The sequence below is a fragment of the Caretta caretta genome, chromosome 10, assembly GCF_965140235.1.
Source record: "Caretta caretta isolate rCarCar2 chromosome 10, rCarCar1.hap1, whole genome shotgun sequence".
NCBI lineage: Eukaryota > Metazoa > Chordata > Testudines > Cheloniidae > Caretta > Caretta caretta.
In genome coordinates, this window is record NC_134215.1 from 3,400,436 (window position 1) to 3,425,879 (window position 25,444).

The window sequence follows — 25,444 nt, forward strand, 5'->3', positions numbered from 1 at the left end:
TGCAGCGTGGGGCATGGGTCACTTGCTGGTCTGAACTAGAGTAAACGGTGGATTCTCCGTAGCAAAGTCTTGAAATGAAGATTTGAGGACTTCAGTAACTCAGCCAGAGGTCGGGGTCTCTTACAGGAGTGGGTGAGGTTCTGTGCCCTGCGATGTGCAGGAGGTCAGACTAAGGTCTGGCCTTAAAGTCTCTGAGTCTAGCCCTGGGGGAGGCCCCCTGCACCTGTGCTTCCATGGCCGGCAGAGCCAGGAGGAGCCGAGATTGTTCCCCAGGCTCAGCTTGAAACACCCTAGGTGAGGGCACCCCCCGGCCGGCAGCCAGGCCCGGCTCCTTGCAGAGCTGTAGCAGCCGCGCTGGGGCACACTCCGGGGGCCCAGCCAAGGAGCGGGGCTGCAGGAACCTGTAAGGAACAGCCAGTCCCTGCCCCCCCCCCCCATGTATCCACGTCCCGTTCCCTAGGCTCACCCCACTCCCAGGCGCCCCATTCAATAACCCCTCCCCCCCCCGCCCCACTCAGCTACCGACAGACCCGCCCCTGTCACCAGCCCTTAGCCAGCCGCGGGGATTCAGGTGCCCTGCCAGGGATCGGTCCGTGCGCCCCAGGGGCTGCCCGGGGACTCGCCGGCGGAGCGCGCCCCGGCTCTGGGCCGGGAGAGCTCTGCCCTGCCCGGGGGCCTGGCCCCGGCCTCCCCGCCCCCTGCCCGGCGCGCCGGGGAGGGGGGAGCCGAGCAGCCCCTGCACCGGGGCTTCCCAGGCGGCCGCCGCGGCTGCCCGGCTTGGCAGGGAGGAGCCGCCTTCCGGAGGCACCGGAGAGCCAGTGAGCGGCGCGCTTGCGGCGGCGAGCCCCAGCCATGGAGGAGCCGGCGCGGCGCAGGGGGGCAGCAGCCCTGCAAAGGCGGCGGCGCCGCTAGCGGGGAGCAGCCGCGCCCCCCCCGCCCCTCCTGCCCGGGCTGCGGCCCCGGGGGCTCCTGCAGCGGATGCATCGCGGGCGCCGGCCCCCGCCGTGCGCCCCCCGGCTCCCCTCTCGCCGCGTCCGGGCTCTGCGGCTCCAGGGCGTGTGAGCCGCCGCCGCCGCCGCCGCTCCCGGAGCAGGCTCGGGGCCCCGCGCCCCGGCCGGAGGATGCTCGGCCTCTGAGGGCGGCCCGCTGCCCGCCGCGCCCGGCCGCTCGCCATGGGCAAGGACCAGGAGCTGATGCAGGCGGTGAAGGCGGAGGACGTGGGCACGGTGCAGAAGCTGCTGCAGCGGCCCAAGCCCGGCAAAGCCAGTGAGTGGCCCCGCGGGGCACCCCCGGGGCGGGGTGGGAAGGGAGGGAGGAGGATTGCGGGGCAGGCTGGGCCGGATCGGGGGGGGGGGGCTGTGCACCCCCCAGGGGAACTCAGGGGGCGGGGCGGGGAGAACCCCCCTCCCCGATCTGCCTGGTCTGGGGAGCAGCCCCCGGGGCTCGGGTGGCCCCTGGGGTCTATAGAGGCTTGTTGGGATTTTCTCCTCAATGAACCGATGTGCAGGGGGAGGGGGAGCCGGCGGGTATCTGTGCCCTGCTCCTTCCTGCCTGGGTGCCCAGCTGAGCTTGCAAGCCGGAGCTGTCAGGCTGGAGCGGGGTGCAGGGAGGGGAAAGCAGGCGTTCCGCTCTCCCTCTGGCTGGGATGGGGGTGGTGGTGATGGTGCTCCTTGCAACAGCGACTAAATCCCAGAGCCGCCCTCTCACTCGGCTGCTGCATGTTCCTTGGGGTCACTCTGTTGCCAGTGCAGTACCGTGGCTGTGGGGTTGCATTCCCCCCGGCCTTTTCCCGAGCCACTCGCCTGCCTTGCACACCCAGGATGATAGGATCCTTTATTTGATTGCAACTGGCTTCTGGGGCAGCTGGGCTTGGGGACTGCTGCCCTGCACGGCCGTCTCATCTGAGAAACCCAGCCCCGAGTCGCACTGCAGCTGGGTTTTGCCCAAACATGGACTCGGGCATTCCTAAGTGCCTGGGAGCGGTGCTTAGAACTGTAGCCAAGTGCACAGGGTACGCACCGTGGAAAATAATTCAGTGCTACTCGCCCAGTCACCCCCTCCCCATCTATCCTCTGCCTCGTGTACACACACCCTTCGGCACGCCAGGCTCGCATCCAGCGGGTGGGAGCGAGATGCAGCAGGAGACGAGGGTGTTTCTTCCACGCTTTAACCCCCCAAGCAAGCAGCCCCTCGGGCCCCCTGGTTCAAGCCGTAGCCCAGCCCAGTCCAGCAGAGCAATGGGGCGGCTCTAACATTTCAGGCTGCAATGGTATCAATAATGTAACAGCAGTGGTTTAGTGTTGGAGTGGAATTAATTGAGGGCGGGGAGAGTTTGAAGTGAAAAGGGGAAAAAATGAACCTTGAGCCTTTCGGCAAAGGAACAGCTCTTTGGGAGGGGGCTGATTGCAATAGGCTCCAGGCCGAGCAGGGCCCAGTGTTTGGGGAATCTCTGAATTTAGGTTAGCGTTCATGAAAATGAGGGATGCAGCCCTGGCTGGAGCCAGGCGGGTGCTGTGTGGCCGTTACCCTGCACCAGTCCTGACCACAACAACCTGCTCTAGTCTGTGGCGCAGAGCTCCGGCAATGCCCCTCAGTCCTGAGCTGCAACCCCACTGATGTCTTCTTAATCCTGACATCCCCATCCCCATCCCTAACTATAGCTTTGCCAGCCCTGCCTTGCTGCTCCAGCCCTGCCCCCTGCAGCTCTGCCAACGCACTTCAGTGCTGACCTGCGGTTTGCCCTGTCTGATCCAATCCGGCCCCTCGTGAGCAGCAGTTATTTATGCCATAGCTCTGTGGTGCCAACAAACACCCCCAGGGAGTTAAGCTGAGCCCCCCTACTCCCCCCCATTTGACTGGTGACCAAAGAAAACCCTCTTTTGATTGTTTCCCAAGATGGAGCTGCAGGTGGGTGGCGGGGCAGGAATGTTGGGTGCCTTTCCGAGTTGGACACCTGGGGCCAGGTTTTCAGAGGTACAGATTCTCTGTCGCTCCCATGGTTTTCAGTGCGAGCTCCGTGCAGGTGAAAACCAGGCCCACGGTGCACACTGAATGAGCATGTCCTTATTTTATGAGGAATAAGGCCTCTCTAGTGGAATGGGGCGAGCATCAGGTTTGCATTCGGCTTTAACTCCCTGAACCGGCAGGTTCAAATCCCAGCAGGTTCAGCTTGGAACTTCACTCTCAGCAGCTAACTACGTATGGGTCTTTCAGAAGCCTGAAATGATACCCGCCCCCCCCCCCCCCAAGAGCTCAATGCATTTAATTTAAAAAAAGAGAAGGTCAAGGGGTGGCTTGATCACAGTCTGTAAGTACCTACATTGGGAACAAATATTTAATACTAGGCTCTTAAGTCTAGCAGAGGAAAGTATAACACAGTCCAATGGCTGGAAGTCGAAGCTAGACAGATTCAGATCGGAAATAACGTGTAAATTTTGTGGATTCTCCATCACTGACAATTTTTAAATCAAGAGTGGATGATTTTCTAAAAGATCTGCCCTAGGAATTATTGTGGGGACATTCTCTGGCCTATGCTATACAGGGGGGTCAGACTGGAGGATCACAGTGTTCCCATTTGGCCTTGGAATCCAGGACTCTCTAAACAGGGTCTCGTCCCCAGTCTCCACTGAGTGGGACATGTCCTGGTGCCTATCAGTGTTGGAGGTGGAGTCACATGGCAGGGTGCGGTTCTGCCGGGCTGGCCAGGGGATGCATGATTTGCTTGGCTGGGCAGACTAAGCCATTGAACCTCACATGGTCGTAAGTTTGATGAACACTTGACATGCTCTGAACTAGCGCTGAGGTGTCAGCCCACAGGTCCAATGGCTTTTGATTAGATTCGGTGACGGAATAAATGACTTTATGGAGCCTGGAGTGTCGAGGAGAATTTGGTCCTGGAGCATTTTACATAGGGGCCAGATGATGAGCGCTATGAACCTCTGCAGCTCATTCTGTCTCAGCACTGTCTACTGTATTCACCACCAGGTACAGTGCAGCTATTTCTTCCCTTGAACTAAACTAGCTACCGTGACTCTCCATATAGGTGTAGTTATGAAGTACTCAAACCTTATTGACAGGTTGCAGAGTAGCAGCCGTGTTAGTCTGTATTCGCAAAAAGAAAAGGAGGACTTGTGGCAGCTTAGAGACTAACCAATTTATTCTCTAAGGTGCCACAAGTCCTCCTTTTCTTTTTGCGAAATTTAGAAGGGTTGTTACAAAATCCAAGGCCAGCAGGAATGTTTTGGGATTGTTTGAAATTCCAATTAATAGCATGTTGTTCATCAATCGACCCTCCTGATGTAGTGTGTGCAATCCAGACATTGCAGAATTGATTGGAAACAAGAGTGAAACTAACCAGCCTGGTTTCGTTGCCCCGCCTGGAAGAACTGCAGAAAGTAAATAAATGAGACAGAATGAAAAGTACATTTGATTTTTTTAAAACAGTTTTTTTGTGATCATCTGTGAGGTGGCGAGGGAGGTGGAAGAGGCAGTCATGTGTTTTTCAATATGGTTTCTCGCCTGAAAGGGTCTCTTGAAGTAGGAGCTGCCAAGACATGTGCCTGTGTTTGTTTACTATACTGTATAAACTCACAGGATCTTGAAATTGCTCTGCCAAAATCTCAGCCTGAAGGGATGCTCTGATTTGCGGCGTAATGGTAAGAGCGAAATAGTTTTGATCGAGCCAATAGCAGAGATGGATGTTTGTTCTTGTTTGGTTGCAGATGGTACCCTCCTGCGCTGGGGGAGAAGGTTTGGCTTCACAGCACTGTTTGATGGGGAATGGGGGGGTCTCTAGAGGGAGACTGTAACAAATGTGAGATGTTACAGCATTGTCTCATGTCAAATACTCTACAGCTCCCACCACTCTAGGGGTCAAGCAAGATGGATCTGTTCCTATGGCAGTGTTTAATTTGGTTCACTCTTCGACCTGCACAAACTCTGTTTCAGTGTACGGGGAGGCAGATTGTGTAGACTGCATAGAGCCCCCGGCATACATTGTTATCTCCTAAAGTCTTTGCCCTTCTCTCTGTGCTGCTGCCCGTGTAGTTGATTGTGGCGAGCGGCCACCTGCAGATGTGCTGGAGCAGGAATAGCTTTCCCATTATGGGATCTCCTGATTTCTAGCACTGCAGATTGCTTGTTGAGCAGGCTGGCTCGGCAGAGCGAGCCACGCAGGAAATCGAGGCTCGAGACGCTTTTCAGGGGAACACATATGCAGATTGCAGATTTACTGTAAGCCACTAACATGCAGCTAGTATTCACCAGAGCCGGAGTGCAGGAAATTGATTCCCATTTCAAATGCTGAGATTTCGTGTGCTTTGCACAAGCAACAGGCATAGAGGGACAGATCCTAAAGCCCCTGATAATGGTCAGAGGCTTTAGGGGCTTTCCTCGTGAAAGCCGGGTGTGAGGAATGAGCCAGTGCTGGGACATGTATGATTGTTCCTGTTTCATATCTTGTTTGCAGCATTGAGACAGGGTGAGTTGGCTCTGCCATGCAACTGGCAACAGGGAGCTAACTCCTGCCTCAGGTCTGGGGCAGCCCTTGCCCACGCAGGTGGAAGATACCAGGGTAATGAAGCATTGCTCCTCCTTGAGGCATCAGGAAGCCCTGGCCTTCTGTTAAACACAAGGGAGAATGAGTGCAGAGAGCAGCTAAGCCAGGAGCCTCATGCCAGGTTACAAGGTGCTATTGTGGTAGCACTAAGGTACACAGACCACAACCCCATTGTGCTAGGTGCTGTACAAACACAGAACAACAAAGACAGTCTCTCCCCATTGTACTCAGGTTCTTCTATTGCACCCATCACTGTTCTATCATAGAATCATAGGGCTAGAAGGGACCACCAGGGTTATGTAGTCTAACCCCCTGCCAAGATGCAGGATTTGTTGTGTCTAAACCAGCCAGGACAGATGCTGTCCAGCCTCCTTTGGAAAACCTCCAGTGAAGGAGCTTCCACGACCTCCCAAGGTGTCTGTTCTATTGGCCGACTGTTCTTACAGCTAGGGAGTTTTTCCTGAGATTTAATCTAACTCGGCTGTGCTGTAGTTTGAACCCTTTGCCTCTTGTCCTGCCCTCTGTGGCAAGAGAGAACAACTTTTCTCCATCCTTTTTATGGCAGCCTTTCAAGTATCTGAAGACCGCTATCCTATCCCCCCTTAATCTCCTCTTTTCAAACTAAACATACCCTGGCTGTGACACCAAAAGAACCTTTGCGTTTTCTGCTTGTGTAAAGCCCTGTGGGTTTTGTAAGAAATCTGTTTAACTCCCAGCCCTTACAGTCAGTGCCTGGGAGCAGAGCCCCCTCTGTGTAATATTCTTACTGTCAGACCATGCTGGCTGACTCTGCCCCTTTAATTGTCTTAAAGCTGCTAGCAATCTCTTTAAAGCTTCCCCGAGCAGCTTAAGCGTGATATCACTAACGGGAGCAGTCCAGGCTGTATCAGGGGCAACTGAGATGGGCATTATGATTATTATCGTTGGTGTTTCAAATGTAGGCCCCATGTTGGCATTTCGGCAGTCCGCCCACTCGGCCCCGTGGAGAACTCTGAGCTGATAGGCAAGCGACCAGGCGAGTAAGGCCTTACGCTTCTGCAAGCGATGGCATCTGGCAGAGAGCTGGTTGGGGTAAGAGCTGATGGGACGTCCTGAGGGGGAATTCATCACGCGGCATGGGCACGCTGGAGTCGGGAGAAAGCTTTGCCGCCGGTCATGCCAAACAAGATTTGTCATACAAACAAATCCCAATAGGTGGGAACTCCCTTTTCTTCCTGCCCGCTCCTCTCCCGAGAGCAGGTTGCTGGTTGCGCCTAGTTTTCATAGAGTGGAGCAAGGTGTAGCTGCTGCATCAGGATGCAGCGGTGCATTGTGGGTTATGTAGTCTCCGCAGGCCGCACTTGTGTGCTAAAGAATTCCTCTGCTTGTGTCCTCTTGCTCTGGCCACCCCTGGCTGCTGCTGCTAACTTTGTTGTCGCCCGTTCAATAGCCACTCTGACTTGTATGTGACTTTAAACTATGTCCTGGGGGAGGGAGGGCACCGCCCGCGAGCAGTCATGCTTGCCACGGGAAGCAGAGCGCAGAATTATCCGTCTGCGTGGGCGCTTGCCGGGTGAGTTTGTATCTTGTAAGATGGAGACAGTATTTCCTAACTGCTCTGGTTAAAGGCATTCATCCACCAAATGGAATAATTCATGAAGGCTTATAAATATACAAATTTACATCCAGCCCTCCCCTTCCCTGTGGGACCCAGATTGCTGATAAATATGGCACTTACATCCTGCAAGACTGCATTTCCCCAGCAGAACCCGTAGTCAGGAGGGGACATGAGGGATGCTCCCCTTGCAGGGAGAGGAAAGCGCATGCATTTGCCTTTTGGAGCTGGTAGCTGCGGGTGGATAGCGGAGGGAAATAGGCAATGGAATAGCAATATAGTAATGCTGCTTGTGCCTGGGGTCTTTTTTTAGTGTGCTTTGTGTGGCTTGGTTCTTTTACCTGCACCATTCCCGCTGCAACAGTGGTTTCTCTTCTGGAACCTAAACGCTTCTGCTGGGCCACACGTGAGACAGCAGGAGAGACCCTCTCTTGGGAATCTGACCTATCCTTGCAGTCCTCCAGCTGGAAATGGGTTTCTTCTGGCAGGGCGTTTCGACAGGTCTCAGGAATAGGAATGGCAGGGGATATGTAGCTTTCCTCCTCCTGCGACACTGGCTCCGATCTGGACCAGGGCGAGAGGGGCAGAAAGTGACTGACTCCCACTCTGATGGCTGTTTGGCCCTACGTGAAATGAGTTACTGGGTCTCAGTCCAGGTGCGGCAGGTGTTCACTTGATAGGAACCACTCATGCAGTTGGCACTGATGATTGGTGGGTTCTGGGGAGCAAGAAGCAGTTCACACCATTAGCCGGAGTCCTTCCAGGGGAGAGTAAAGCCGCCTTGGGCCCGATCCAAGGTCAGTGGGAGTCTCTCTGCTGGCAGGGGGCAGTGTATGGGGAAGGAAGCCTGCCACAGTACCAGCTGGGCTTTGCCTGGTCTGTGCATGGAGACGCTCCTTCCGTTTAAAGTGAAACTCTGCAGAGGACGACCCCTAGTTTGCTCCAGAACGTTCCCACGCTGTGAGAGGGGCTCAGTGCACGTGCCTGACCAGGTAGCACCGGCATGAAAGACCATCCTTGTGCCAGTTCATAAAAGCCGCTTCCTCTTAGCTGGGGGCACCCGTACGCCCTCAGACCTCCTAGCAGCAGCGCCTCCAGGCCAGTCCTGAAGCGGGGATAGGCCTTGCACTGCAACTCCCTTCCAAAGTGAGGCTGATTCCAGAACCCAGGTCCCTCCACTGTGACCTCCCTGTCCCTGGCTTGCTCAGGATTTGGTCCATGGACTGCATTTTGCCTGCTGTGATGCACCACAGGGAGAGAGGGGGAGTGCTGCTAGCCAGGACCCAAGTCATCCAGGGGTCTCTAGCCCAGCCCACCCCTTGTATTGCAGGTGGGGTACCAGTCTCTGCCTGTCTACCCAGCAGTCAGGAGGGGGGACTGAAGCACGTGTAGACAGAGCCGCTAGCTTTGCTCAAGCTGGCTCAGGTACCTAGAGCAACGAAGCTGCGGCAGAATGGGTGATCGCATCAGGTAGTGGCCCGAGCACCTGCCCAGGGTCCCGGGTGGGCTTGAGTTCAGGTGCCCTGTGCCACCACCTATGCTGCTGTGGCTTCCCTGCCAGTTTTAGTGAGCTGGCTAGGTCAGAGCTAGCTTGGGTGTGTGTACCCGCGGTGCAGACATGCCCTCGGTGCTCACAGAGACAGTCCTGAGAGCTGATCGGAGAGCAGTGCTCTGTTTGGCCGATGAGGTGCTCTTAAAGGACCCTCGCAGCCCTCAGCCAGGTGGCCACCCCCAGCGTTCATCTCTTCAAATCCCCTCCTGCGGGCAAGCACGCACAGCTGGCGTTTCCATGGCAATGCCCAGCTGTGTGTTGGAGTGAGGCTCTGCCCCCTCACTGATTCTTTCTCTTCCTGTATTTTTTTTAAATGTGCCCTCCTCTGTTAAATCCTCCTCTGTTAAAAACTCAGCCCTCCAGTTTCTCAGTCAGGGAGTGTCCTGTATTTTTGAAGAGACCAGGCCGGTCACCTGGTAGATATCCACGCCCCTGACTACGCATTTAATCAGGTCCGCAGGCCACTTCTGCAAACAGCCAATTAGTAGATGGCTGATCCTATGTGCAGCTGGTACTTACCCAACCCGAGACATGTGGCTTCCCACCAGACTTCACGAGTTCTGAAGGCTGGAGGTAAATTATATGCCGGTTCATGTTTTCCATAAGCCACTTGTGTGCTCAGCGAGGGGTCTTTGCGGTGGAACAATCCTTGTATTGCAGCCCCAAGATAACTGGAGATACACACACATGCTTTCTCTTCAGTCTGTTGATCTCAGTGGTAAGACCCGCCCACACCAGTAGCATATTTCTGCTGGAAGAATGGGGGTTTCCAGTTCTCTTGTGCAAATGTCAGGAGATAGCGACGGTCTTGCCACCCAGGCTTGTGAATGGATCTTGGCTTGTCTAGCTCCCTGCGGGATGCCTCTCCCCCACCTCTGCTGGCCAGAGTCAGGGTTAAGCCTTTGCTCGTCTTCTGATGACTCATGTCAACAGGTTGCTGAGGATTCACTCTCCCGGGTTGACTTTCCGTTCAGCGTTGAACTGAGAGCCCTTCGGGCAGCCTGGAGCACAGGTGCATTTCTTATTTGTGTGGGGGTAGCACCAAGGAGCCCCAGGTACGGGTCAGAGCCCCGATGCTAGAGGCCGTACAACCCCAGAACCAAGAGACAGTCCCTGCCACAGGGAATTGAGACTGGAGAAGAGTGGTGGGAAGGAGCCTGTCACTGGGTGTCCCCGGTGTGCCGCACTGCCTGGCCTGTCTGTTGGTCTCTTAGTCACAAACGCGCAACAGGTTGTTACCTTGTCACCATGTGGGTGTTTGTTCTTCATTTCCCAGCTATGTCAGAGTGCATTGCAGGCTTAGAGCAGTCCTCAGCCCCGGCTCACCCTCGGAGCTTGCCCCGTTCCTCCCGCTAACTGACCTACTTTCTCATTAGCCCAGCAATGGCCACCCCAGAGTCAGGAATCCCCAGCAGAGACTGGGTTTGGCTTCAGTGAAGCCTGCACTCCTCCCAGTGCTGCAGCCCCAGAACCGCAGTGCTACTGACCCAGAACCGCAGTGCTCGGGTTAGTCAAAGCCAAGCTGGCCAAAGCCCTGGAGACTGCAGCTGTAGGGACCAGTCCTGCACTGGTCCCTGGGACACGGGGCGAGATCAACTGAGAGGGCCGGGTGGCTTGCTACATATGATTGTTACCCGAGCACCTTGCTGTCATTAGTGTGTTTATCCACCCAATGCCTCTGCGGTAGGGCAGGACCATTGTCCCTCCAGGGGTCCCTGAAGCACAGGCCCGAGGAAGTGACTTGCCTGGGGCCCACAGAGGGAGGGAGCGTACCCCTGAGCCAGGAATTGAACCCAGATCTGCTGAGTCTCCGCCTCGTGCCCACCCTCCCTGCCCTAAGGTGACCACTCCTCTGGGCAGTGACATGCCTGCCGAGGTTGCTCAGTAAATAACCCCCTGGTAGGGTCTTTAACTGGAAGGGAGGGGTGCAGGGCAGGAGCTGTGATGGGGGAAGCAGCCTGGGGGCCTGTGCGTGAGATCAACTTTACCACGTGATCCCCTAGTCCACAGCCCCCTCTCGACTGGCCCCCGCTCCAGCTCGGCAGGGCCTTGGCCTGGCGGCTCCCTACTATTGCCGGAGAAAGACCCTTTTACTCTCTGCTGCTCCTCCTCCGACGGGCCTGGAAGAGCTGTGATGGGAGCTGTGAGGAGCTGGCGGCCCAGGGAGACCTCTCTCCGTAAAGCAGTCCAGGGCCGGCTCCGTGTCCCGCATCCTCAGAGGCTCGCAGGCAGTTGGAGCCGCGCACGGATCTTAAGCGAGCGAGAGAGGGCGGGGGAGGCGTTGAGCCACAGGAGGAAACGTAAATAGTGTAGTAGGTGCGAGCTAATGTTATTCCAAAGGAGGCTGCCAAGCGTGAGCTGCCTGCGCTGCGAACATGCGTCCTCGCTCTCTTTCCACTGGGTCCCAGCCCAAGGAAAACCAGCCCCGTCCCTTCCCCTCGCTGCCCGCCCCAACCCTTCACAATCTTTGGGGCTAATTTCCCATCTGCAGAGAGACCCTCTTCTGTTTTTACAGGGAAGATTTGAGAACTCAGCTTTGGATCTGGATAATGTCCTCTTCGTAAGGGGTTTAATAAATCAGATTTTAAAAAATCCCTTCGTGAATGAACACGGGTTGCCATGGCGACCCGGGGCCCAGGTTAGCGTGCAGAGTGAAATACTTGAGTTCAGCGACGCGTCTGGGGCATGGCGAACGGCTGGTGAACGCAGGGCGTAATTCCCCGGCATCCAGAATGAATTAGGTTGTCTGAAAGGTACGCGGACGGAGACTCGAGCGCTTGGCAGCAAGTTGTTTTTCCTCCCCTCTAAATCAACCTACCGGATAATTGCAGTGACTTGGCAGTTTTATGTAAACACTCATCACTTCTGCTCCCTGTCTTTGCACCTCAGCATCAGGAGACAAGAGAGAGGATTTCCGCTGCCCTGGCCAAGGGCTGCATGTGTGACGGGGACGTAGGCCACCCAGGAAGTGCCAGCTCGGGTTATTTTCCGTGTCAGATGATGTTTAGCTAGAGTTGCTGCTGTTGTCTCTTTGCACCCGCGCTGTATCCGGCTCCCAGAAGTCCTCGGCTCTTAGCTGTTGTGGGGAACACAAGATTCTCCGTGGCTCTGCCCAAATAAGGAAAAGGGCTGAAGGGGTCAATGGAAAACCCCTTACTGGTGTCTGTGGCTTTGCTAAGGAAACTTGTTGCTCACGGATAATTGGCACTATATTATCCAAATTGGCACTATATTGGCAAACAAACTGACTTCCCAGGGACGGCCTGGCCAGTTGGCCCTGCTGGCTGGTTGCCTGATTTGAAAACCCAACGCCACTTCTGATGGTCACAGGCTTTTGGCTGGTGCCCAGCACATCCCGACTGCTTCAGGAGGAAGGAGTCTCCGCGGGGAGCACCGATATTTGAAGGGGTTGTACTTGAGTCCCTTGTACTTGATTTCTGTGTGCCCAGAGCTGCTGTGTCATGAACTGACGAGCTCCAGAGCCTGTGCTTTGTGTAACGAGCCAAGGGCAGGTCAAGCCAGTGTCTCTTTCCAAGACACGTTCATGTGTGTGTTATTCTTGTGGGGAAGTCTGTGCTCCTGACTGCTGAGAGCAGCCATGCCTTTGTGCGCATGTCCAGGGCAGGTGCATGTCAGCCCCTCGTTAACTGTGCAGGGCCCAGGCCTTCAGTGCGTGCTGGGGGTGACTGGCACCTGTGCAGTGATGAGCTGCCAAAACCTTAACAACCGGTTCCCGATCCAAAGTTCTCATTTAAGGGATGTGCCCCAGCATGTATTTTTTTACCAACAGGGTTACCATACGTCCGTATTTTCCCAGGAGGAATTTTTAAAATTTAAAAATCCTCCTGGACGGTGATTTAAGAACCAAAAAGCCTGACCTGTCCGGGAAAATATGGGTGTGTGTTAACCCTGCCTAAAGTTCTTTGTTAAAAAGATGGGCCTGAACTAGAAACGAGCTCCGTTTCACAGGTGTGGGTCCCTGCCACGCCCTGGGGGTGTGCTGGGGGACCAGATGTCCCGATTTTATAGGGACAGTCCTGGTTTTGGGGTCTTTTTCTTATATAGGCTCCTGTTACCCCCTACCCCCGTCCTGATTTTTCACACTTGCTGTCTGGTCACCCTAGGGTGTGCACTTGTGAGGGTCCCAGCTGCTCCTTGCCCCCCTCATTGAAGCAGGTGTGCAGGGTTACTGCCCTGGGAACTGCGGGGCACCAGTGGACATGGGGCCAGCTGCAGACAGGGGCGTGGGGCACAGCTAGCTGGAAGCAGGGGATGCGGGGCTGGCTGGAGACAGGAGGGTGCAGAGTTGGCTGGAGGCCAGGGGGTGTGGGACTGGCTGCGGGCAGGCCAGGGGGTGCGGAGCTGGCTGGAGGCAAGGGGGTGTGAGGCTGGCTGGAGACAGGGCACGGGCTGACTGGAGGTAGGGGATGGCTGCAGGCAGGGCAGGGGGGTGCGGGGGTGGCTGGAGACAGGGGCTGGCTGCGGGCAGGGCAGGGGGTGCGGCAGGGGCTGGCTGCGGGCAGGGGCTGGCTGCAGTCATGGGGTGCGGGGGTGGCTGGAGGCAGGGCAGGTGGTGGCTGGAGACGGGGGTGGCTGCAGGCAGGGGGTGTGGGGTTGGCTGGAGGCAGGGCAGGGGGTGCGGCAGGGGCTGCAGGCAGGGGCTGGCTGTGGGCAGGGCAGGGGGTGTAGGGGATGGCTGGAGGCAGGGCAAGGGATGCGGCAGGGGCTGGCTGCGGGCAGGGGGTGTGGGGGTGGCTGGAGGCAGGGGCTGGCTGGAGGCAGGGGCTGGCTGCGGGCAGGCAGGGGGGTGGGTGCTCGCGGGCAGAGCGGCTCGGAGCAGCCCGAGCAGCAGGACGCGGCCCCGGCCCAGCAGAGCAGCCGGGGACCCCCCAGGCAGCAACGGGAGCCCCAGGGCCGGGGGAGCAGCCCCAGGGCTCGTGCCCAGGGCCCGGCGGCAGCCCACGTGGCTCCCGCAGCGCAGCACCCCTGGTGGCCGGAGGAGGAATTACATCACTTCCCGGCCGGAGCCCATCAAAGCCTCGGCACCCCGTGCAGGGAAGCGGGTTAGCCACCGGTTCTCCAACGGCTTCCAACTGTAACCACGGGGTCGCGCGAACCGGCTCCAGCTCGCCACTGGCCCTGTGGCCGCGTGGGCTGGGTAGTGCGTGTTTGCTCCGTTTATGCCGCGTGGTTCCCCCAGCTGACTCGGCATTGGCTGCTCAGGGGGCTCACTTGCGAGAGAGAGAACACGTGCTGCTTTCCTTTCCTTTGGCCCAGCTCTGAAGGTGATGACAGTCTGAGTCACCATTGCTTGGTGTAAAAACTGGTGCATCAGGGAGGAGAATTGGGCCCAAAATCTTTCCTCTTAGCCCGAACCACCCCCCACCACCCCAAACCCAACTAGCCCCCTGGTTATTCAGGCAGACGCAATGTGTGGAGTGTTAGGATTTCATCATAGTTCACACCTCTGTATGAGGAGCTCAAAGCCCTTTGTTGACATTAGTGAATGAGCCCTCCCCACTGGCTGGGGCCAATTGTTTGGCAAATATTGACTCTCTTAGCAGCCAGTCAGCATCCCCAATTATTCAACAATGTGAGTAGCACCTGGCCAGTCCCTTGGCCAGAGAAGAAGGCATGAACATAAGAAGAATGGCCATACAGGGTCAGACCAATGACCCAGCCAGCCCCGTGTCCTGTCTTCTGACAGTGGCTAGTGCCAGGTTCTTCAGAGCGAGTGAACAGAACAGGGCAGTTATCAAGTGATAAAACTAGCTAGAGACATCAAGGGTAACAAGAAAACATTCTACAAATACATTAGAACAGTGGTTCTCAAACTGTGGGTCCCGATCCCAAAGTGGGTCGCAACCCTGTTTTAATGGACTCACAAGGGCTGGCTTAGATTTGCTGGGGATTGAAACCAAAGCCGGAGCCCCACCGCCCAGGACTGAAGCCCAAGGGCTTAAGCCCTGGCTGGAAGGGCTCAGGTTACAGACCCCCTGCCTGGGGCTTCTCCCCCCTTGCCCAGGATGGTGGGGCTTGGACTTTGGCTTTGGCCCCCTACCCAGGGGCAGTGGCGCTTCGGGGGCCGGGGCTCAGGCTTCCAAGTCACAGGGCTTGATGAAATACATCCTAGAACACTCAAGGAACTGACTGAGGAGATATCTGAGTCATTAACGATTATCTTTGAAAAGTCATTGAAGATGGGTGAGATTCCAGAAGACTGGAAAAGGGCAAATACAGTGCCAATCTATAAAAAGGGAAATAAGGACAACCCAGGGAATTACAGACCAGTCATCTTAACTTCAGTGGCCGGAAAGATAATGGAGGAAATAATTAAGCAATCAGTTTGCAGACACCTAGAAGATAATAAGGTGATAAGTAACAGTCAGCATGGATTTATTAAGAACAAATGGTGTTAAACCAACCTAGTAGCTTTCTTTGACAGGGTAACAAGCCTTGTGGATAGGGCAGAAGTGGTAGATGTGGTATATCTTGACTTTAGTGAGGCTTTTGATACAGTCTCACACGACCGTCTCATAAACAAACTAGGGAAATACAACCTAGATGGAGCTACTATAAGGTGGGTGTAAAACTGGTTGGAAAACTGTTCCCAGAGAGTTATCGTCAGTAATTCACAGTCAAGCTGGAAGGGCATATCGAGTGGGGTCCTGCAGATATTGGTTCTGGGTCTGTTCAATATCTTCATCAATGATTTAGATAATGGCATAGAGAGTACGCTTATAAAGTTTGCGGACAATAGCAAGCTGGGAGGGGTTGCAAGTGCTTTGGAGGACAGGATTAAAATTCAAAATGATCTGGACAAATTGGAGAGATGTTCTGAAGAAAATAGGATGAAATTCAATAAGGACAAATGCAAAGTACCCCACTTAGGATGGAACAGTCAGTTGCGCACACACACAATGGGCAATGACTGCCTAGGAAGGAGTATGGCGGAAAGGGATCTGGAGGTCATAATGGATCACAAGCTAAGTATGAGTCAAAACATCATTCTGGGATATATTAGCAGGAGTGTTGTAAGCAAGACACGAGAAGTAATTCTTCTGCTCTACTGTGCACTGATTAGGCCTCAACTGGAGTACTGTGTCCAGATCTGGGCACCACATTTCAGGAATGATGTGGACAAATTGGAGAAAGTCCAGAGAAAAGCAACAAAAATGATTAGCGGGCCAGGAAACGTGACCTGTGAGGGAAGATTGAAAATACTGGGTTTGTTTAGTCTGGAGAAGAGAAGACTGAAGGGAGACATGATCACAGTTTTCAAGTACATAAAAGGTTGTTATTAAAAGGAAGGAGAAAAATTATTCTCTTTAACCACTGAGGATAGGACAAGAAGCAATGGTTTTAAATTGCAGCAAGGGTGGCTTAGGTTGGACATTAGGAAAAACTTCTTAACTGTCAGGGTGGTTAAGCACTGGAATAAATTTCCTAGGGAGGCTGTGGAATCTCCATCATTGGAGATTTTTAAGAGCAGGTTAGACAAACACCTGTCAGGGATGGTCTAGATAATACTTAGCCCTGCCACGAGTGCAGGGGACTGGACTAGATGACCTCTCCAGGTCCCTTCCAGTCCTATGATTCTATGATCCACCCCTGTCGTCCAGTCCCAGCTTCTGGCAGTTGGAGATTTAGGGACACCCAGAGCACAGGGTTGCGTCCCTGACCATCTTGGCTAATTGCCATTGATTGGCCCCATCCTCCATGAATTTCTCTAATTTTTTTTTTAATCTAGTTATACTTTTGGCCTTCACAACATCCCCTGGCAATGAGTTCCCCAGTTGATTGTGCATTGTGTGCAGAAATACTTCCTTATGTTTGTTTTAAACCCACTGCCTATTAATTTGATGAGGTGATCCCTAGTTCTTGTATTATGTCAAAGGGTAAATATCACTTCCTGATTCATTTTCTCCACACCAGTCATGATTTTATAGACCTCTATTAGATCCCCCCTTTAGTCATCTCTTTTCTAAGCTGAACGGTCCTCGTCTTTTTAATCTCTCCTCAGATGGAAGCTGTTCCATACCCCTAATCATTTTGTTGCCCTTCTCTGACAGGTTTCAGAGTAACAGCCATGTTAGTCTGTATTCTCAAAAAGAAAAGGAGTACTTGTGGCACCTTAGAGACTAACCAGTTTATTTGGTTGGATGCATCTGATGAAGTGAGCTGTAGCTCACGAAAGCCTATGCTCAGATAAATTGGTTAGTCTCTAAGGTGCCACAAGTACTCCTTTTCTTTTTGCCCTTCTCTGTATCTTTTCCAATTCTAATATATCATTTGCGCAATCCTCCATGCTCATTGGTCGGGGGCAAGCACTTGTATGTGACAAGGAAAGATAGACTAACTCTGCCCTGGTCTATGCAGCTGAGGCTTCTACAGTGGAGGTTAATGGGAAATGTGACCTCAAAAGGAGCGAGCATAGTCCCAAGTATGGGACTCGGAGCCAGGATTCCTGGGTTCTTTTGTGGCTCTGTGGCTGACTGGTGTGACCTTGGACCAGGTCCCTGCCACAGCGTTCTCAGAGCAGGCCCCTTCCTCCATGTAGAGTGTTCAGAGATAGCATCTTCCTTGGAGGAAGGCTCTGTTTTGAAATATGTCATGTTCTGTCTCTCTGGTGAGAGCTCCTCTCCTTTGTGGCTGGCAGTTAATTCTAGGTTTCTTGCCTGCATTTGATCATGTTAATAATCTCCTCTGATAACAGTATTTAATAAAACCAGGCTAATGTGGCATAGTTAAGAAATGTCAGACGTTTTATAGTTCAATTTTCATGCTGTAGAAGGCAGGGCACCAGCAAATCCAGCCGTGGCGTGGTATGCACAGAGCGTGCTGGGGTGAGAGGGTGTAGGAAAACCACTAGGGATCGTCCAAGGGTATTGTTCCTACGGATAAACTTTCTCTTACTTGCCCCGTAAAGCTGCTAGCACTCTGCAGGTGCTGGAAATGTAACTACCGTGAATGATATAAAGGGCCTCTCTTAACTGCCGTGGGCACCCAGCAATAGGTCACGCAGCAGATCTTATCTTAAAGGACGTTAATGAGGCTCCTCAACCCACCCTAGAGAGAGAAAATAAATCCCCACTCCCGTCTCAGTCACAGGGATTCCAGACTTCCCTCCAGCATGCTGACCAGGAAGGCGCAGCACCAATGCGCGGGCCCAAGGTGGGCTCCTGCTATCGTAGTGCCAAGGCTAGTGAATGTCTGCAGGGTTGGCAATAAAAAACATCTGACCCACAAGAGGAACTAAGCAATGCATTCATGTTCTCGCCATGGCGCTGTTGGGGAGCCATCACAGAACAGCGAGGTACCAGCCTGTCTCTAGGGACCTGATTCAAAATTGACAGAGGGGTCTTTCCAGTGGGATCGGTTTCTATTTGAAAACCCTGCATCCACTCCTGGGCATTCCCGTGCTAGAAAGATGTCACATCAACAAGCCACAGGGAATTTGGAGAAGAGTGACAAAAGTGAGGAACAAGCTGGTGGGATTGACTCCTGCGGAGAGATTAGTAGACACTCACAAGGGTCCCTTTGGTTTTATAATCTGTGATAGTTTAGTGTCCCTAGCCTGGCCAGTTAGTGGCTGGTGGGAGCCGATGATTACTGGGTTACGAAGATGCCTTCCCTCCCCTGGCAGGTGCTGTGTGGTGACTACAAACGGCAAACAACACTGAAAACAGGTAGAGATGTAGAACGGGGCTTCTAGATTTGATTGGCTGTCTGCTTCCTAATCCGATTCTAAGGGCGGGGGGAGAGAGGGGGAAGGGATAAAACTGAACAGAATGAAATTTAGGAAATATCTCCAGCAGTGCGATCTCTGCGTACTAAATGCCCTTCCAGGGAGAGGCCAGGCGTGGCCGTGTGCTGCGCGGAGCAGTCCTGCCCTGCCAGTCGACTGGCTCAGTAGATAACCCAGAAACTCATTTCCATCTCTCCCGCCTGCGAGTGCGGCGGGCTGGCCGCGTCCGGGCTGCATGCTGTTTGTCAGAAGGATGCTGCTCAGCTCACTGCCGTACTTAATGATGTGTCAACGTTTCCCTTATAAACCTCTTTGTGGGGTTTATAACCTGACTGTGAAGTCTTGTTCCAAGATGGAGCTTGGCAGGCTGGGAACACTCCTGCGTGCCAAGTTCCATTCTGGCCAGGAATTATTACTCAGCCTGGGGTGACATGTATTTATGTTACAGTTTTTGCTTCTCTATTTGGCCGTTCTGAAGTTGTAAACACGAAGCCTCTGCTTCCCTCCAGCATCTTTCCCCGCTGCAGCCCCCGCCAATGCTGGGAATCAGAATGTGGGCAAGGGCTGGCTAGCCTTTCCCGGTCCATCAGCACGAGTGGTTTGCCGGGAGTCTAGTGCTGGTGAAAGGCACTCGAGTGCCAGCCCTGGACGCTGGAGCCCTTTAGTTATTCCCAGAACCAAGGATGGGCCAGGACCAAAGCCCAGGGTCTGAGCAAAACTGACCTTTGGGGGATTCCCAATCCCAGCCACCTGCTAGTTCTGTAACAAACTGAACTAAAGAAGGTTTCAGAATAGCAGCCGTGTTAGTCTGTATTCGCAAAAAGAAAAGGAGGACTTGTGGCACCTTAGAGACTAACCAATTTATTTGAGCATAAGCTTTCGTGAGCTACAGCAGATGCATCCGATGAAGTGAGCTGTAGCTCACGAAAGCTCATGCTCAAATAAATTGGTTAGTCTCTAAGGTGCCACTAGTCCTCCTTTTCTTTTTGTGAACTAAAGAACTGGATCTTGCAAAATCTAGGTTCAAATATTGCAGCTGGGCCCCATCTCTCCATCACACAGGTGCAGCAAGGGCTGCCTCCCGAACTGGCCCTGCCAGGGCTTCTCTGTTAGGGGCAGCAAGTTCAGTCTCCATGGGCCTTCAGATCTCGGCCTCTTTGCTGAGATTGCCAATGAGGGGTCCCACTAGCTAGGAACTTACATGACTCCCATCACACGACCTGAGCATCTCCTGGCGGTGTCTGGGATGGCCACCGAGAAGAGGAGTGAGACTTCCCAGCTTGTTGCACATAGGTCTATCAAAGCGCTGGCTTTGTTCTGTCACTGCCAGCCTGGGCTGGGGCTGGACCAGCAGCCTGCCCGTGATGGGCTCTGCTTGGCGTTACTATCTGAACAGACACTGTCCATGTGCATTTTAAGAATGAAATACGCCTAGTTTGGATTAGCATTTTTGAAGCACATTTCCTAATACCTTTGCTGCTGAGTCCAAAGCTGGCAGTACCTGGTCTGCAGCAGTTATCCTTGCGCTCAGTAACAGCTCTCGTCCGACCCTGTGTTTGGATGCTGAGTCCAGTGTTATTCCTGTTGACCTGGGAAACCTGGGTTGTTATCCCCCAAGTCCCTCGGAGCAACCATGGGGATCTTTAAATGGTGTTTGGAAACTGACAGGAGGGAGCACAGATTGCTGACGAGAGGTCAGAGTGCTTCCCAGTAACACTGCACCAGTGCTGGGTATGTGCCAGGATCCTGAGGCTTCATTTGAGCTGGTGCCCTTCTGGCCCAGAGGAGACCCTGGCTAGGCCTGTTAGCATGGGGACTGTGCGTTCTGTGATCAGTCTGATCCTGCCAGGCAGATAGGAGTGATGGTCTGGGGCCATTCTTCGGTAACTGGGCAGGTTCAGAAGTGTGTCTGCTGATGCAGGCCTGGTAGGTGAGCAGCAGGTGTTGGGAAAGCTGCTCAGGCAAACATTTAATAGGCCAGAGTGACTTTGGGGAATAAAATTTGCCTGAATCGATATTAACCCGGAACAACTCCAGTTTCTACCCTAAAGCTGCCTCCTGTGTACTGCTCATTTTGAAAGGCTCCTGGAATCCCTTCAGCAGGAGAGATTTCTGCCTCTGCTGGAGGGGTGAACGTAGAGGGACGCTGCCATGTTAAGAATCAGGCACCTACAGACAAGTTTCCATTGTTGGTGCCCCAGGACCAGGGTGGAACGAAGAGGGAATTTCACTGGAGGCTCCGCTCTGAATGTGCAGTCACCGCTTCTGGCTCAGGTTTTATTGCAGGGGTTCGGGATGAACCCAGTTCAACCCCAGTTTGCCCAGAGTCTCTAGCGCCATATAGCAGCTGTGCTGCCCTGGGCTCCCTGCTGGTTTAGAAGGAGGATGGTGATTTTTAATATTTGGATTGTCGTAGCGTCTCCAGGCCTCAGTCTGAGGCTGGGCTCTTCAGCGCTAGGTGCTGTACACATGCACAACAGAAGGCCCTTACAAGCCAGCAGTATGATGAGGAGACAGGTGGCTACACCAAGCAGAGCGGAGAGCACAACAGAACTGCGAGCAGTGGTCACCGCGGCCCAGCTGACTAGCTGCTGTCGAGTATTCTGTAAGCGTGGCCTCAGGGGGGAATTTTAAGATACAATGCCGGACCATTGTCTACACTAAGGCTTGCACCAGTGCAGCTGGGCAGGTGGGATCTTTTTGGTAAAGTTCCCACCCAGGTACAGGCATGAGTAATGTCTGCTTTGCTAAGGGGTTGAGCCCAGATATGCTCAGTGACACCTTGTTAGGTCTCAGGTGGGAGTGCCTCCCTGGGCTTCTGAACCCTGGCTGGGAATGAACTCCCCAAGCCCCAGGCTGTTGGCCGGCTCAGCAGGGCCTCCTCCTCAGGACCCAGGACAGGTGCAGCAGGGTCTTGGGCTCATCTCCAGGGGCTCCATACGCCCCCTTGCAGCTATTGGGTTGCTAAATCCACCTGAGAGAATGGAAAAAGAAATCCGATGCCCTGTTTGCCATGAATGCAGCTGCTTGCGCTTTGGTTCTTACTCCTCTTGGGAAGGAGGACTGGTCAGTTTAATTTTCTCCTTGTGGCCAGCCTCTCTTCCTGCTTCCCTTGCATTAGCACAAGGCTGTTTTACTTGGGATTCATATTTAACCCTTCTGTCACGGAGTCCCTGGGCGATGCTCTGGAACTGCTCCCCATGAAGCCAGTCAGGACTCTGGGGCAGTCGCCTTTCTGTGAGCAGCCTGTCTTCAGGACACACAGCTCACCCGGCTCCACCTTCCTGGGTCTGACCTCGGAGCATTCAGCATCCTCTGCCCCTCCGTGTGCTTCCCACAGCGAGTCCGCGCAGGCGGGGCTCCTGGGGAAGCCAGAGGGTCCTGCACCCCAACTTCACAGTCAGACGTGACTCTCAGCCAGCCAGTAAAACAGAAGATTTATTAGACGACAGGAACAAGGTCTAACACAGAGCTTGCAGGTGCAGAGAACAGGACCCCTCAGCTGGGTCCATTTTGGGGGGCAGTGAGCCAGACAGCCACGTCTGTACTTCACTCCATGTCCCAGCTAGCCCCAAACTGAAACTCCCTCCAGCCCCACCTCCTCTGGGCTTTGTCCCTTTCCTGGGCCAGGAGGTCACCTGATTCCTTTGTTCTCCAACCCTTTAGCTCTCATCTTGCAGGGGGGAAGGGCTCAGGCCATCAGTGGCCAGGAAACAGGGTGTCGGCCATTCTCTGTGTCCAGACCTCTGAACACACCTGCCCTCTAGGGCTCTGCAATGATCATACACCCTTACCCCACCACCCAGACACTCAAGAACTGTATAGGGAAACTGAGGCACCCCCACACTATTCAGAGGAAACATTAAGAACAGTCCCACTTCGTCACACCTTCCCTTTCCAGCTACAGGGGAAGCTTAAAATAGAAAACCTGCTATGATTAACACTTGGGGTGGGGGTGGAAATCATGAGAATGTAACCCTTCTGCCCGTCAGAGTTGGCAGCAACAAGGGCCGGGTTCAATATCTAGGGGTTCCATTCCAATAACACAATGCAAACCGGCTCGAGCCCCCACCCAGTGACCTGGGACAAATATATACCACCCCCGCTGGGCGCCTCCAAGAGGCAATACTTCCCCTCTCGCAAGCACATAGTCTGAGTGTAGCAAAAGCCTTTTAATAACCGAGAGAAACAATGTGGCATTATGTTGGGGAAACACCACCAACAGGATTCATAACACAACCCATGAGCAAAAAAAAAAAGAACCCACCCCAGGCAAATTGGGGCATGCCCTTTTCCCTTTGGTTCTTGAGTCCAGCAACCCCAAATCACCCAAAGTCCCAAAAGTCCAATGCCCCAAAAGTCTCTGTCCCTGGTCAGGGCAGCCCCAGAGTTCGAAAGTTTATCTGCGGAGCTTTACCTCCCAACCTGGGTGGAAATGGGACGGGGGTAAGAGGCACCTTACGTGATCTGAAGCTGACTGCCCCATAGCTCCATAGCGGCACTCCGCTCCGCCAGCCGCCCCACAAACTCCTTCGCTCAGCTGCACTCCGCTCCGCCAGCCGCTCCACGAACTCCTTCACTCAGCTCCACGGCCCACAAGCCGCTTCTGCCATCCACACACTGCTCCGCGTCGAACTGCTCCACAATATATCTTCAGGCTCCCCCACTACTTAACACAACACTCAGTGATTTCAGCTCTTAGGTGAATTCAGCTTGTAGTAGGGAAGCCCCAGTGCTGGTGCACTGTCAGCCCAAAGTGAGCTCAGCAGCCTAGACTTCTAATGAAATCAAAATTAGCTCTGATATTCCACAGTGGAGAGAGGAGGAAGTGCAATTAGCATGTAAGGCCCTCACCAAGGGGCCCATGCCACCAAGTATTAATACTTGTCCCCAGCCTCTCTCCATTCACACAGTTTTGGAACCCATGACCCTTGCCTAGCGAGTGCTACTTAGTTGATGGTGAATCCCTCCATCATAACAAAAGGCCACGTACAGTTCCAAGCACAGTTCCCATAATCAGGGTAATAACAATTTATTCTTCCTGCCCCAATAACAGAGACACTGGGGACCCCACAGCAGCCAAAGTGACCATTTGGGCAGCTATGGTCTCATTCTAGGTGGGGTGGGTGTGCCTATGCAAATGAGATCGGCCCCTGAAGTTCTTTTCCACAACTTGCCACACCTCACCACCAGATGTCAGGGTGGAGCTCATCCTGACACTGCTTACATCCTCCCCCCAGCCGAGACTTTGTCGTCCCGACAAATCACACTCCCTTTATACCAACTCATTGGTTTCCTCCAAAGGGCCTCAGGAAGCCCACTTTAGCTTCCACAAGCCTGTGTGCTAAATGTATTGGCTCCTCACTAGTCACCCCAGGTGCATCATAAGTTAACCGTTTCACTGGTCTTATCACCCTGTCTCGTCTATTGAGAATCTCTGTTGTCGAGGTAGGGGGAACATCCTCTTGAGTGACGGATGGAGAGGCTTCCCTGGAGGGTCCCTCGGCTACTGGCGTAGGCCCCTGCACTCCTAGTTCTAACGCTGGAGGGTCCAAGGTGCCCAGGACATCCTCTACCTGTCTGTCCCCATTGTCCAATAACCTGTGTGTGTCATCACAGGGGGGTCTCATCAGCAGCACCGGGGTATCAGAAAGGGGCCTAAATAGTTCCGCCATTGGGTTTAGGGCGGAAGAGGGAAAACTCTCGTTTGGTTCAGCTGATCGAGACTGAAATCTTGTCTCCATCCCAGGATACACCAGGGTTGTGTCTTCCTCCTCAGACTCACTCTCAGATGTGCAGAATAGGAGTAAGTTAGCTGCAGGGGGCCCACTGTCTGTGTTGGATGGCGGCTTTGGTCTAGCACCTCTGTTCTGCCCGGCGGCCCTGCCGTGGCCCATCTCACAAGGGGTGCTTACCAATTCCTCCACAGGGAGCAAAAGGTTTCTATGCACCGTCTTTATTTGCCCTGGACCGTCTTCAGGTTTGATCTTGTAGACCGGCAGATCTCCCAGCTTTTCCATCACCAGGTAAGGTATTGCCTTCCATCTGTCAGCTATCTTGTGTTTGCCAGCAATACCCAAATTTCGCAGCAGGACTCTGTCCCCCGGCTGGAGCTCCTGCGAACGCACTCTAGCAGCATATCGATGTTTGTTGCGGTCTGCGTTCTTCCGAGCCGCAGCGGTAGCTAAGCGATAAGCATCCCGCAGCTTTTCTCTTAGTCGGGATACATATTGCTGATGAGTTTCATAGCTATCTCCATCCTCTGATACACCAAAGCACAAGTCTATGGGTAATCTTGGTTCTTGCCCAAACATCAAGAGATATGGGGTGACTCCCGTAGCATCGTTCTTTGTGGCATTGTAGGCATGCACCAGAAATGCGACATGCTGGCTCCAGGTTGCCTTCTGCTCTGGTCGCAAAGTTCCCAACATATCTAATAGGGTTCGATTGAACCTCTCTGGCTGAGGATCACCTTGGGGGTGATAAGGCGTTGTCCTAGACTTTTTAATTCCTGCTATCTTCAGCACCTCCTTCAGAAGGTGACTCTCAAAATCCCACCCCTGATCAGAGTGTATCCGAGCCGGGAATCCATAGACTGAGAAATATTTGTCCCACAATACTCGAGCAACGGTGGTGGCCCTCTGATCACGTGTGGGATATGCTTGTGCATACCGTGTAAAATGGTCAGTCACTACTAGAATGTTTCCAACATTCCTCTTGTCTACCTCTACAGACAAGAAATCAATGCATACCAACTCCAAAGGTTTGTTGCTGGTGATGTTCTTGAGATATGCAGCCCTCGTGGGCAGAGTTTTCCTTTGAACACATCGAGCGCAAGTCTCACATTTCCTGTGAACATCTTCAGCCATTCGGGGCCAATAGAACCTACTACGAATAAGTTCCAGGGTCCTCTCCATCCCTAAATGCCCAAAGTCATCATGCAGGGCCCTCATGGCCAGGGCTCTGTACTTTTTTGGCAGTACTAGTTGTGCT

At 53.8% G+C, this 25,444-nt stretch overlaps 1 protein-coding gene across 3 annotated transcripts in view; it reads left to right on the plus strand.

Annotated features, from left to right (window-relative positions):
* Nucleotides 1-1,076: 1,076 nt before the first annotated feature.
* CASKIN1 (CASK interacting protein 1) overlaps nt 1,077-25,444 on the plus strand; it is a 181,177-nt gene continuing 156,809 nt past the window's right edge. For 2 of the 3 annotated variants that reach the window (XM_075133371.1, XM_075133372.1), the window contains exon 1: nt 1,077-1,266. In XM_075133371.1, coding sequence (XP_074989472.1) covers nt 1,173-1,266 — 94 coding nt within the window. In that variant the 5' untranslated portion in view covers nt 1,077-1,172. The remainder of the gene's footprint in view (nt 1,267-25,444) is intronic. The other variant, XM_048865856.2, reaches the window with a different exon arrangement.